Genomic DNA, 15,239 nt, shown 5'->3' with positions numbered 1-15,239 from the left:
GAATTGTTACAGCTTCTAGAAATCAATTTGACCAAAAACGATTTCGAGTTTAATGGAGAGTATTTCTTACAAATTAAAGGCACGGCCATGGGCAAAACGTTTGCCCCAGCCTACGCAAACATCTTTATGGCAGATTGGGAGGAGAAAGCCCTAAACAAGTGCCATAAGAAACCTCTCCATTATCTCAGATATCTGGATGACATCTTTGGAATTTGGACTTATTCAAAAGAAGATTTTGCAGATTTTATCCAAATTTTAGATACCCATGATCCGTCGATTCGGGTAAAGTTCGAAATAGGTGAAAGATCTATCAATTTTCTAGATACGACGGTGTATAAAGGGGAATCCTTCAATTCGGACCAAAAATTGGACATCAAAGTTTATTTTAAAGAAACTGATACACATGCTTTATTATTTAAAACCAGTTTCCATCCCAAACACATCTACAGAGGATTAGTGAAATCACAATTTACAAGATTTAAACGGATTTGTACAAAGGAAAATGACTTCCGGGAGGCTGTAACGATCCTCTGCAGGGCTCTGAGGAGCCGAGGGTACTCGAGACCTTTCTTGAGAGAATGTCTCAAAACCTTCCAGACCTCTAAACAAAGAGAACAGAAGAACATTATTCCATTAGTTACTGATTTTGCAACCATGACTGGAAGGCTACATCACAAATTTAAGAACAATTACCAATTGATCATCAAAAATTCGGGTCTATTACAGGATTATTCGGTCATTTCGGCATATAGAAGACATCAAAATTTGAAAGACATTCTTGTAAGAGCAAGATTACCATCTATACAACCATTCGAGAAAAAGAATACCCTTTCAGGAATGTTTGTGAGACTCAACTTTGTGCGGAATAGAGTGAAAAAGACTATTTTTGAAATCAAACAAAGGTTCTCACCGCACACGACCAATTGTATTTATCTCATATTTTGTGCAAAATGTGGTAAACAATACATTGGACAGACCAAAAATTCAATCCTCACTCGAATGACCCAACATAGATTTAATGTGAGAACCCAAAAAAACGTTCACATTCCGTTAGTTCATCATTTTATTTCTCATGGCTTACAATCAGTCAGAGTGTCGGGAATCCAAAGCAACTCTTCATGGACGGAATCAGAGAGAAAGAAATTGGAAAGACGTTGGATTTATTGGCTAGATACCAAACAACCTCATGGATTGAATATCAAAAACAATTGAAATTTTAAGAAATTTTAAGCCCCACCCACAAAATGAGTCCTAACCCTAACCAATTTGGCCCTAATCCCACCCACTTGGAACCTAATTGGCTCAGACCCCTTAAAAATTTAGCCCCAACCCTTGTTCTGGCCCTAACCCTAACCACTCCACTAATCTGGCCCTAACCCCAACCACTTAACCCTAATCTGGCCCTAACACTTCGTTAACTAAGCCCCAACCCACATAGTAAACCCTAACCCTAACCACTTGGTATTTTGGCCTTTAAACCTAATTAATTGGATTAATAATTTATAATTCATTCTCTTTTAATTTGGCCCTAAACCCCATTATGGGAGATAAAATCACAATAAATTAATTTACAGTTAAAAAACTCAATTCATTAATTACATTAAAAATTGGAAAACATAAATTACATATACAGTTGGGGTTAAAAATACTATGTATATGATTAAAAAATATCATACATGTGATTAAAAATGACTTACAGGATTAAAAAACTGTTTAACATGATTATAAATTATTACATGGCTAAAAACTTAATATTTTTCTAAAAACATATTATTGACATTGAGGGGTGATTAAAAAATACATTTGTTAAAATTCTATCCAAAAAACTAAGAACGACAAAGTAAAAAACTAATTTGACTTTCTAAAACTAAATTCAAACAGATTCCACTCCAAACCACCGGACAGAGCAGATCGCTGAGAGCAAGCCTGTTTGTTCCTTTTGTTAGTGTGTGCCTAGGCCTGAAGAAGACCTTCACAGGTCGAAACGTCGCCGCACGGGCACACAAATTAATATTCATTTGGCCTTTTTGTAATTTTATTTTTCTTTAAAAACTAAAAGGTTTTTTTCAAAACCAATTTATTTTCTTTATTTTCTTTAAAAACTTCTTTAAAAATTTTGAGTTAAAAATTTAAAATTCTAAGTTACAATTTTATTTCATTTAAAATTTAATTTAATTTGGTAGAAACAACAACTAACTTGCCTCCATCCAACTCACCATGGTTGGATGGACTTCAGACTGGACCCTGGTGCGTTATGGCAAACGCCGTGGACAAGCCGGGGTCCAGGCACCTTACCGAGGGATGGCCCGTGCACCGCCCGCCTCCAATTGGAGGAGGGGCCCAAACTTTCATCCTAACCCTAACCCTAACCCCCCTAACCCCCTAACCCTAACCCCCCTAACAATATTAAACTCACCTTAGCATAAGGACCTGAACCATAATATCTCCTTAGATGATAGGATTTTTTGGTTTTAAAGGTCATGACCTCTAAATGGAGGTCGACAATTTTGTTACCTGTGGGGAAAGAGATATTAAAAACAGCAATAAGATCATTGTAAATAATTTGATGATTAACAATAAGTATGGTTGAAATACAAATCATATTATATGAATGTATATATCTTGTGGAATCTATTTAGTCACGATCTCCCTCCTAGGCATGACTTACTTAACAATTACACTGTATATAAGAGCACTGTGAGCTGATTAACTTCTGTAGGAAAGGGTGATGGTGTGTGATTTAAAATATAAATGAATGGATTCCTTTTTTTTCCCTCCCTTTTTTAGATGAAATGGGGAAAAGAAGCATATAATATGTTTATGTTTCTAATATATAATGAAATAAAGTCAATTAAAAGACCCACTAAGAGATATGGTAGAGAACAGAAGTCATAAAGTACAGGGGATGCAGGAATAATGGGGTGGAGACTTATGGACCTCTGTTTGCCAGTGCACTTTAACCGTAGATATGGAATAACGAAAGCTCACATTCCTAATCCCTAACCCCCTAACACCCTAACCCTAACCCTAACCCCCTAACCCTAACCCCTAACCCTAACCCTAACCCCCTAACCCTAACCATTTTGAACTTCTGTTTCTAACCCCAACCCTGTTCACAAGCCCTAACCCTAACCAGGGGGGTCTTTACTTTTCATTCCCCAACCCCCACTCACGTGGGGAACCCTCATGTTTTATAGCTCATTAACATTATTTTAAAACACATTGAAAAATACACATCACTGGAAAAAACATAAAAAATACACAAAAAAAGTATAAAATATCTTGAAAAACATTAAAAACTTCATTTCCATTGGTTCATATTGTCTGTAAATAGTTAAAAATAAGTTTTCCTGTTACTATTGTTTACAACGTTGTGTATCTTTAAAACATGCACAATTCATAATTACAAATATAATTAAAAGCACCAAAAATAAAAAATCAACAAAAAAAAAAAAAATTACTAAAAACCATCAAAAAAAACAACAAAAATATTTAAAATCAGTTCATAAAATACTAAAAACACTTTAAAACAAAGTTTTATTTAAAACTTTTATGTTGGTTAAAAACTATTAAAAAACATTAAAAACAATTTTGTGTTACTCAATTATATGCACATTTTCTATTTTTTGTATTTTTTCATCACTATAGGCAAGGCTGCAAAAACTCCAAACATCAGTTCATTGAAAACTGCATTTTCAGTTTAGTTCATCAGAGGCTATATAAGGGGAGGAGTGCTGAACACCCTCATTCTTGCCCTGACAGCCGAAGGAGCAACATCTCCAGATTGTTAACAGCAGCCAGTTTTTCTGTTTGTACCGCGTGTGCCCTGGCCTGAAGAAGACCCTGTTGGGTCGAAACGTTGCCCCGGGCACACTACCAATTGGCCTATTTTGCATTTATTAAAAATTAATTAATTGTTTTATTTTCATTAAACAAAAGCACTTTTTTTGTTCTTTTGGTTTTATTTCTTCTTTTTTGCATTATCAATTAGATACATTATCATTCTTACCTACATTCATAAATAGCAAACAAATACATTTATTAAACTATAATACCAAAGGCTGCATCATCCACACAATTTTTTATTATTAGATAACAAAGGCTTCACCAGAGACAAGACAAAACAACACAACACAAAACAAAAAAATGGTCTACCTGGAGGATGACCAGGATTGGATCCCTGTACGGTACCGGGGACGGCGCTTAGTGCCTGGTGGCCGTAACAGGCAGTGGAGTAGCGGGAGGGCCCAAGGGAAGGACCGTGCACCTCCGCGTCCCTTCAGGGACCGGAACACTTTTCCTCTCCCTAACCCCCTGACACCTAGTTGGAGATGAGGACTGGGCATACCCCCAACCCCGGGGATGGGCCCTGACCCTAACCTACCTCCTCTCCTCTTTACCCCTCCTCCCCTTACCCCCCACTTCTCCAACCCCATCCATGGGACCCCGTCTGGAGCTTCGCTGGGGGTTTCTGGGGACCTCAGTTGGGCGCAGGTATGGTCTGTGCATCGGGGCCCGGCTCCCTTCGGGGACCGGGCTCCCAAACTCGATTTCCCCTAACCACACCCCCACCCCCGGCCCTAACCCTAACCTTCTCCCCCCTACCCCATTTTACCCCACCCCCCATCCTAACCCTTATTGGGAGGATAGGGAGAGGGAGGGGTCCAATATTTACAAGGGGTCATCAATTGGAATACTTAATAAGGTTGATAACATTGGGGAGGATATCATAAAATTCATGGGGGTATTGATTGAATTCATAAATTAATTTTAATAATTTACGGTATTATGGGATTAAAAATTTCATATTTGTAGTATAAACACAAGGGGCATACATGATTTGGGGGTCTGAAAATTTATAAGTTAAAATTTAAAGTGTAATAACATTTAACATAAACATTGGGATTAAAAATTAATATTAAAAATTTCATATTAAATTGGACCTTAAATATTACATATAAAAATAATTTGGGCCTACAGTAATTGAGTACATAGTGTGAAATATTATAATTCATGAAGAAAGCAATTTTTAAAATCATTGGGAAAGGGCTATTTACATAGGAAGGAAATTCAGATAAAAAAGATGAACGAAAAATCTAACTGGAACAGAGGGCATAAAAGGAGCTGACACACAGAGAGAGGGCATTTCGCCTTGAGACACAGAAGGAGCAACATCGCAGAGACTAGACAAACACACACAAGTTTGTTTTGCTTGTTTTTTGTGCCACAGCCTGAAGAAGGCCCTTTTCAGGGCCGAAACGTCGCGGCTGCACAAATTGAAATTTGATTTCATTTAATTTCATTTAATTCATTTTATTTTTAATTCATAAATACAAAACTAATTAAAAACACAAACACAACAAAACTTTTATTTCATTTTATTTTATTTTATTCATTATCACTTTTAATTTTTGATTACTTATATACCAAAGGCGACATTATTAATATATAACAAAGGCGACACCACAACAACAAAAGCAATACACTACATAAATAAACAAAACAACAACACATTAAAAAGTCCATCGGGCTCGATGGCTTTTTTTGATGATCAGGATGGGTGGACGGTGGTCCGTCGTGGGAGGCGCCAGCGGCGTCCTGGGCGGTCCAACTTCCAGCAGCAGCGGGTCACCTGGGGGATGGACCGTGCACGTCCTCCTGCCTTCGAAAGAGGGGGGAGGAGTCAGTTTCCAATCCCTAACCCTAACCCCCTAACCCTAACCCTCCCCTATCTAAAGGTGAACTACACCAAAATTAAATCAAATCTTGGGCCTAAAGAACTAAACTTGATTTAAAATAACAGTGTTAACTCAAATAGATTCAAGCATAAACTCGAACTTAGAACTTGAAATAAATAAAACAATAACCTAGGGTTGAAAATAACATCCTTTTAAAGCCAAATAAAAGGTTTTTGAGATAAATAGGATAAATTGATAGAAATTACAGAACAAAAATGGGAAAGAAAATATCTTGTTTCCTTAAATGTGGTGTTGAATGTTTTATGTAATGTGTGTCAACTGTCTATTCTCTGTTTTTACAAAATAATAAGCCAGCAATTGAAACTTATTTTCTGGTCTGTGGTCTTTATTACACGCTACACTCATTACTACTCTAGTAAAATGGTAAATGGTAAATGGCCTGTATTTATATAGCGCTTTCTAGTCCCTAAGGACCCCAAAGCACTTTACATATCCAGACATCCACCCATTCACACACACATTCACACACTGGTGATGGCAAGCTACATAGTAGCCACAGCCACCCTGGGGCACACTGACAGAGGCGAGGCTGCCGAACACTGGCGCCACCGGGCCCTCTGACCACCACCAGTAGGCAACGGGTGAAGTGTCTTGCCCAAGGACACAACGACCGAGACTGTCCAAGCCGGGGCTCGAACCGGCAACCTTCCGATTACAAGGCGAACTCCCAACTCTTGAGCCACGATCGCTCAAGAGTTGGGAGTAGTCGAACCTAACTCGTCCTAGTGTACTGTAACGACTCCAGAAGTGTTACACTTGCTCATATTCGGTCATATGACTGTTGGGTTTTTCTCTGTATGTGTTATTGTATGGTCTACTGTACAATATAAAGCGCCTTGAGGCAACTGTTGTTGTGATTTGGGACTATATAAATAAAATTGAATTGAATTGAATTTATACACCTCTCTGTCTTTAATCATTAATGATTATTTATCAGCGTGTCTTTGTTCTGTCTTCCTCCCCTCACCTCCAACCAGTCGTGGCAGATGGCTGGCCATCCTCGAGTCTGGTTCTGCTGGAGGTTTCTTCTTGTTAAAAGGTGGTTTTTCCTTTCCACTGTCACCAAAGTACTTCCTCATAGGGGGTTGTGTGATTTTGGGGGTTTTCTCCAACTTCTTTGTATTATTGTAGGCTTCAACCTTACAATAAACAAAACCTTAAGGCAACTGTTGCTCTGATTTGGCGATATATATAAATAAAACTGAATTTGATGGAAAAAAAAACACTTCCACTAAATTCAGCGGCTCTAGGCCTTATGCTTCTCAAGTTATGAGTTTACAATCGTGGCTATAGCCAATATACCTGTCACGGTCCTCCCAGCCAACCCACTTCTCTCTCACTTTCTTTTTCTGTCTGTGTGTGCAGTAACCACACCTTGTGTTTTACAGGCAGGTCTTCCTCCAGCTCCCATCTATCAGCACGTTGGTTGATTACCTCACCCACAAGTGATTGTCCGATCAGCAGTTCGTTGGCTGGAGGACAGCATCCATTCAATGCTGGATTGGTTACTAAGTACAGGCATCTGGATGCTGGATGTGAGTAATCCTGACATAGAGTTATCTTGTGGAAAAAAGGATTGACGATCTGGTTAAACTGGAGTTGTCTTGCGACTCTCTACTTTGGAGCTTCAGCGTCATTTGTTTTTGAATCATTCATTGCAATTAAACACACTAAAGGTGGGAACTGCAAGTCTGCATTTTGAGTACACAAGACAATCCTAGACATGACCATACTTAACCCCTAAAAATTCACATTTTGGCCCAAACTTGGCAGGTAGGTGCATGCTGCTACCAGGATGCCACAGAATTTGTGGATTCTAGGCATTAGGGTTATTCAGTCATTTCCAGTGAACCCCGTTTTAGAGCCTAACCTAACCTAACCTAACATAAACCATTGAAATCTTTAAAGAATAATTAAAAACATAATACTAATAGCATACCCTTTTTTTTTATCCTTTGACTGATTTCTAAACATTAAAGATACCATTTGGTCCAATTACTTGATTGAAACAATGTTTTATTATTTATTTTATTAGCATAGAACCATATACAATATCAAACATGGAATTTACTATTGAATTCATTACACCAATATTATCTCAAGGCTGTGTGCATCACATAAAGGTCTACTGGGAGGCTTCACCTGGCTATCAAAACCAGTTTGATGAAGGTTTAAATTTTCTGGAGTATAAGAGTAATTTTTCTGAAGCCTAAAAAAATAATTTCAGACTGGTTTGTTAATACCTTCTATTTGATGAAACACTTAAACCGCTGACAAAAAGTTTCCTTATTTGATTTTTTTTTCCTTGTAACCAAATTTTCAGATGATATGCCATACACAAATCTATGCTTAACACACAAGTAATTCTTTATTTGTCATCTTTAGTATATGTACTTTGAATATTTAGGATTTTCATGCAGCATTTGCACTACTTTGTGTGCCAAAACCCAGACAATAAACATCAGTATCCCCTTAGCAGAACCAAAGCAACACTGGCCAGTGAGTTAATTCATCAATCACCACACACCCAATAATGATAACACAGAAAACATCAACAGTGATTCAAGAGTTACAGTTACAACGTGTCAGAAAAAAGAAACCCAAGTTTCATGTTGCACTCAAAAAGAAAATCACAGCATTGAAGTTTCTGTAGCCTTTCATAGCAAAACAAAATGATTACCACACACTTACTGCAAAGACAGTTTATCTTTTTCCTTTGTTTTCACCTGAAATCACTTCAAGCTTTTTGTTGTCGAGTTATTATTGTTTTATATATGATTTTTCTATTTAAACAAAAGGCATATCTTACTTCCACAGGAGGGTGGAACATACTACCACACCATGCTTAAATCATCAGGGGAACTGGGAAGAGCACTACTCTCTCTCTTCTTTTTTTTTTTTTTTAAACAATAACATTTCATTTTAATACAGTTTCACCTGCCAGTGAAACTTTATTGTTGTCCAGCAGACAGCTGCAGCAGGTACAACTTACAAGAAAAGGAATGGCTACATGCTGATTCAATGGCTGGGACACAGATTCCTCATGTTTCTACTTGTCATTTTGCTATGTCAGGGAACATCTTACTCCAAATGTTGAGTGAAGTTTTCTGGGAAAAGTCCTTTTTGAGCACCAGCTCCAAATGTTAACCAGTCGCTTTCCTTGATCCCTGTGAGCCAGCCGGCATCCTGCAGCAACCACACAAAAACATCAGAACAATCCTGTTAAGATGTTGTTTTTCACGTTGGTGAAGAACTTTTTTTATTACATTTCTGTGTGACCAGCTATTATCACCTGATCTTCCGCTGAGGCAGTGGGAACCACCAAAACCACATCGCCTCTCTTCAGGTCAAGTTCATCTGAATTTGCAGCCTCAAAGTCATGCATGGTCTCCACCTGCAGGTATCCATCATAGTTTACAGACATTAGACTCCACATTTTAACAGTTCGTTAGAAAAGTCTTTTTCCTCCTCAATTTATAGCATAAAATCTTAGCTTTTACTAAGAAGCCTCACCTTGTAAAGGAAATCATCAGGAAGTCCAGACGCTCCCCCAGAAGGACTGATATGCTTGATGTTCTGGTTTTCAGTTGTCACCCCATTGTCACTGATTGCAGTGGGAGAGATGATGTCAGCATCTCGGTCATCATCTCCTTCATTACTTGAGGCAGGCTCAATCACAACAGAAGGGATTGGCATATTTTCCTGCAGAGGACATTCAGCATTTAGTGATCACATCTAAAAACCTTTCATTTCATATTTACAGCATCACAGCAGGTTACTGCTGCAGAGCATCTTGTGAAATGAAATGTCCCACTTCATTTCACAATATTTTTCTATGGCGGAAAGAGTTAGCTGATCTCAGCCCAGCAGGGCACTTTTACAGTTAATAAATTCAAAACAGAAGGCAGAGAGCCACAAACAAGCAGCAGCTGATTGTGCTGCATTAAAGACCTGCAGAGCATCTCAAAAAGCAAACAACATTCTAGTGTAATGATTCCACAGGCCGTTACTGACTGCAAATGATTTGCTTTTAAGTATTAAAAACAATTCTTATATCTGAAATTATGTCAGTTTTTCAGTTTTGAGCCTTGGTTTAGACACATTCCTCCACTGAAAATGGGAAGTTGTGTAACAGTTAATGCATTACTTTTGTTAAACCCGTTGAATGAAAGCTGAAAGTCTGCACTTCAATCAGATCTTATTGTCCGATCTAAAATCCACTGATGTTAGATTAAGGAACAATTTGTATGTTTGTAGAACAAGCTGATTATATAGATCTCTCTCACACACTCACACTCACATTGAGTTAAGTTTCATGATTTCTTGTGAATCTAAAGTGATGATGATACACTCACCGATGGAGCCGCTTCACTGGGAGAAGTTTTGGCCTGTTCAGCAGGAGGAATCTGTTTACAGACAGAAATCATTTCCATTTGAGAACATTTGTGTGGCTTTTGAATGTTTGAACAAACATTTAATAATAACTTTTGCTCTTGTAAAATTAGAACTTTGACCTCCCTGTTCACATGTGAAAAAAGAGAGATGAAACAGTGACCACCACCCTGAATTCAGCATGTGTAAAATCACAGAAAAAAAAAAAAAAAAGGATTTTGTTTCAAAAAATGACCAATGTAGGGGTCAAACCATTATTCTTCAAGGTCTCTGTTCAGAGAGCTGCATTCATTCTCATCATTTCATTTCAACACTTCATCCATCCTCTTCAGGGTTGTGGGGGGGCTGGAGCCTATCCCAGCTGTCTTAGAGCGAGAGGCAGGGTACACCCTGCACAGGCCACCAGTCTGTCCCAGGGCTAACACACAGATGCAGACAACCACTCGCACTCACATTCACACCTATGTTGTTCAATAATTGTTGCAGATAAAAAGTAAAAATGACAGTGAAAGCAAACAAACAGAAGAAGTGGAGTATCCTACCTCACTGACGTCTGCCTGTTCTGAGCCTGGAGATACCACTGTTGACTTTGGGAAAAGAAAATAGATTTTGCGTTGATGCATGCTCAATCATCCAGGTAAGGAAATCCAAAAAGTGGATTCTGTTCATCTGGACGTTTTCAGTAGGAGAAACATTTTATCATCGTCCCACTGGAAACACTATGTCCAGATGAACAGAGTCAACTTTTTGGGAAAACAGTAGAATATAACGATTTAAACTCAGTGATACTAATTGAAAAGGCTTTTGTTTTTGTTTTGTTTTTAAAAGCAGCAGTGTTTTATGAGATTGGGTTCATTTTGTGTTATAAAGTGGATGGGGTAGGGTAAAGATTGGGGTAAGGGTTTGTTGGCATGAAATGACAAGGGCAAAGGGTTAAAATCCTTACACAAAAAGACATTTCATGTGCACTGGATACAGGCTGGAAACAGAAGAATGATTTCCACACTGATACATCTCCAGTGTGGAGTTCAATGATTTTCTTATTCAGTGATGATGATGATGATGATGATACGATGAGATGGAGGTCACAGTGATGATATTGATGAGATGATGATCAGGTTATCACAAAAGGCAGCATTTTTATAAGGTTATCCACTCACAGCAGGCTTTTCCTCCTTCGGGCTGTCTGAACGTGTGTCTGTATCGTCCTGACCAGCTGGAGCAGCTCCAGATTCTTCCACCTCACCAGCAGGGGGAGCTGGAGGTTCCTCCATCTCTGCTCCTGCAGTTGAAGATACAGGTTCCTCTCCAGCAAAAACAGGTGGGCACTCATCTTGCTCTCCTCCAGTAGTGAGAGATGGAGGTTTATCTTCTGCTGCAGGCTCTCTTGAGCCAGCAGCTTGGGCCTCTGCAGCTTCCAGAGCTTCATTTGATTCACTGTTTCCTTCATTCTTTTGCAGAGAAAGATGGCATTCAACTAAAACAGTTCATGTCCCACTTCATTTTGCAATATTTAGTATGACATTCATTAAAAGCCGCAGAATTCATAATATGAGCTCCCAGCATTTAAACAGTTACTGTATATGATTACAACTTAAGCTTTAGGTCAGCCTAAGACTTTTCACTGGCAGAAATAAATACATCTCAGGACTGATATCAAATATTTGCATGATGTAAAAAAAAAAGTATGTAGTTAGCTATGTAGGTGATAAGTACATACATATGCAGCTCTGTGAAAAACTAAGTACACCCTTAATTAAGGAATTAGGAAGTTCCATAGCAGCCAGGTGCTGAAGCAAATGCACCAATTATGGTTGCTTATCTAGTGTGAGCAGCTCTGTAAGAGCAGATCTTCTGGAAATTTGCTGGTTTGCACCATTCTGGTGTGTGTTAACACAATGACACAATCTTCCCAGGCATGGACATCACAGCAAATTTACCCCAACATCAGATCATAGGATGGCTGTGGTTCAGTGGGTTGTCTAGCAGTCTGGAGGTCAATGGAAGATTCCACGGCTATTTCAACCTTAATGTCAAAGTGTCCCTGGGTAAGATACTGAATTTTCCTCCAATGCATCCATTAGAGTGTGAAAGTTTAACAGGGAATTTGGGCATTTAAAAAAAAACAAAAAACACTTGAATGAATGTGTGTGTGAGTGGGTGATATTTCAGTTATTATTTGTCTCTCAGAAACCGTTCATAACTTCCCTTCAACTCATTCATGTCACCTAAAAGGTAAACCTGTTTCTCCATCACCTGTTCAGCTCTGATGATTCAGTAAGGACATCTCCTGGTTTCATCTTCATGTTTCCCTCTCACCACATATCCAAACCAACATCATGACCAGGAGCTTTTACAGCTGTGGCTCCAGCAAGCATCAGCTGATACTAGAAATTAATGTTAAATAAATTCTAACAACAGCTCATCAAGCTTAAACGTGCTGCTGTTGTTTAGCGCGACCTCCACTGGTTTCCTCTTTCTGGCGCAAAGTGAGCGATAAACAAACAAGAGAGAAAAGCCGATCAGCTGATCATTGATCAGTTTCATGATTGAAGTAGCAACAGGGGAGGGAGGGGGGAGAGAATGAGAGAAAAAGAAACAGCCACAGCGTAACGACAGAAAAACTCCAGCTTTGTGTCTTTTTCATTCTAGCTGAAGTCCGGGACAAACTGCGTTCCTTCTCAGGTCAATACGAAACGCGTAATATTTTCTCTGAATACGAGACGATTCCGTTTTTTACGGGACGGTTGGCAACTCTACTAACTAACCTTATGAACAAAATAAAGTTCACTATCAGTAACATCACAGCACCCATCCAGCTGTATAGAAAGTCATGCTAGCTAGTACGCAGTACGAGTTATTGTACAGCTGATAAGGGAAGGTGCACCGTGGTCCTAAACACAACAGATTACCACACAAAGATCACTACTCTCCTCAGTGACAACAATACCTACGAAGCCTTAAAGCGAGACCCCACAAGCAGCTACAAAAAGAAAGTTATAGCTTGCCTTCAAGACCTTGAAAAGGACAAAATCATTGACCGCCTCACATATCACCGCCTTTACCCAGGGGATGCCATACCCTGCATTTATGGACTTCCTAAGATCCACAAAGAAGGTGTCCCACTCAGACCCATTGTCAGTAGCATAAACTCAGCCACTTACAACATCTCGAAACACCTTGCTACCATCCTAGCACCTCTTGTGGGGAACACCCCACATCACATCAAGAACTCCACCGACTTCACCGACAAGATCCAGAAACTTACCCTGGATCCAGATGAAACCATGGTGTCCTTTGATGTAGTCTCTCTCTTCACGTGCATACCCACCACGGAGGCAGTGGAGACTGTCAGAAAACGACTACAAGAAGACAGCTCCTTGGAAGACAGGACCAACTTCACACCCAATCAGACCTGCACACTGTTAGACCTCTGCCTCACCACTACCTATTTCAAATACAACGAAGGCTTCTACAGACAAAAACATGGCTGTGCCATGGGCTCCCCCGTGTCACCTATTGTAGCCAACCTTTACATGGAGGAAGTGGAAAGAAAGGCTCTTGGCTCTTTTAAAGGGAGAGTACCCAGCCACTGGCTCAGATATGTAGACGACACCTGGGTCAAAATCAAAACACAAGAAGTGGAATCCTTCACTGCTCACATTAACGCCGTGGATAAAAACATCAAGTTCACCAGGGAAGACACAAAGGATAACTGTTTGCCTTTCCTGGACTGCGCTGTGCACATTGAAGAGAATGGAAACCTCAACATTGAAGTTTACTGGAAGCCCACACACACGGACCAGTACCTCCTCTTTGACTCCCATCACCCTCTGGAACACAAACTTGGAGTAATCAGGACCCTACACCACCGGGCAGAGCATGTTCCCTCTAAGCCTGAGGGAAAAAAGAAGGAACACACACACACGTAAAGGAAGCACTCAAAACATGTGGTTATCCTAACTGGGTGTTCATAAAGTCAGCAAAGATGCACAGAAAAGAAGATCAGACACCAGCAAGAGAGGATCAGAAAGACAGACGCAACAACATTGTCATCCCCTATGTAACCGGTGTATCAGAGAAACTCAGGAGAGTTTTCTCCAAGCACTACATCCAAGAGTACTTCAGACCCAGCAACACACTCAGACACAAACTGTTTCACCCGAAAGACAAAACTCCAAAACACAAACTTAACAACGTGGTGTATGCTGTACAGTGCAGCGAGGAATGCCCAGACCTCTACATTGGAGAGACCAAACAGCCACTTCACAAGCGCATGGCACAACATAGAAGAGCCACCTCCACGGGACAAGACTCAGCAGTCCATCTGCATCTAAAGGTCAAAGGTCACTCTTTTGAGGATGCCAATGTTCACATTTTGGACAGAGAGGACAGATGGTTTGAAAGAGGAGTAAAAGAAGCCATTTACGTCCACTGTGAGCGACCACCTTTGAACAGAGGCGGTGGTTTACGACACCAACTGTCTGCCATCTATAATCCAGTTTTGAGATCCTTCCCAGACGCCTTAACGCCCACTCACATCCTGGGCCATCTGACCTCAGGAAATCACATGACAGGGTGGGGCTAGGTTTCACAATGAGCTCACCCGAAACCCTGGCTGATTGTGACCCACACCCGCTTTCACACCTTGACTCATGTGATTAGGTAGAGGATCATCAGGGGGTCCTTTGTCCCTCTTTGGGGGGGAACTCCCACAGGGCTTAAATCTGGGACTCTCCACCATTGACCCTAGAACTGAAGAAGCTTCTCGGATGAGAGGTGAAACGTCTTCAAGGAACTCAAAGAAGTCCAGATGCTTTTCTTTCCAAACTCCTTAGACTACGATGACCTGGATGACTGAGAACCTTCACAGACAGTACGAGTTATTGTAACTGACTGTAAAACGTCAGCACAATGACAATAAACTACACCTAAACTTGGTTTATATCTGACCCAGATAGACTGCAGGTCATAACTTCTTACCTGAAGTTCAGTTCACCTGACACTCGGACCGGCGGCCGCCTCAGGTCTCTCCTCCTCCTGCCTCCCATTTCCCTCATCCACCTGCTGACCTCTGTGGAAGCTCCG

At 40.0% G+C, this 15,239-nt stretch overlaps 1 protein-coding gene across 8 annotated transcripts in view; it reads right to left on the bottom strand.

The window, feature by feature from the left end:
• Window positions 1-7,754: 7,754 nt before the first annotated feature.
• amph (amphiphysin) overlaps window positions 7,755-15,239 on the bottom strand; it is a 31,793-nt gene continuing 24,308 nt past the window's right edge. For 7 of the 8 annotated variants that reach the window (XM_005465615.4, XM_005465618.4, XM_005465619.4 and 4 more), the window contains 6 exons: window positions 11,312-11,602; window positions 10,694-10,738; window positions 10,115-10,165; window positions 9,273-9,461; window positions 9,052-9,153; window positions 7,755-8,945 (listed from right to left, as the gene is read on the bottom strand). In XM_005465615.4, the coding sequence (XP_005465672.1) occupies window positions 8,841-8,945; window positions 9,052-9,153; window positions 9,273-9,461; window positions 10,115-10,165; window positions 10,694-10,738; window positions 11,312-11,602 (783 nt within the window). In that variant the 3' untranslated portion in view covers window positions 7,755-8,840. The remainder of the gene's footprint in view (window positions 8,946-9,051; window positions 9,154-9,272; window positions 9,462-10,114; window positions 10,166-10,693; window positions 10,739-11,311; window positions 11,603-15,239) is intronic. The other variant, XM_005465622.4, reaches the window with a different exon arrangement.

The sequence above is a fragment of the Oreochromis niloticus genome, linkage group LG18, assembly GCF_001858045.2.
Source record: "Oreochromis niloticus isolate F11D_XX linkage group LG18, O_niloticus_UMD_NMBU, whole genome shotgun sequence".
NCBI lineage: Eukaryota > Metazoa > Chordata > Actinopteri > Cichliformes > Cichlidae > Oreochromis > Oreochromis niloticus.
Note: the sequence above shows the minus strand (reverse complement) of the source record. Positions and strands in the feature narration are given on the sequence as shown.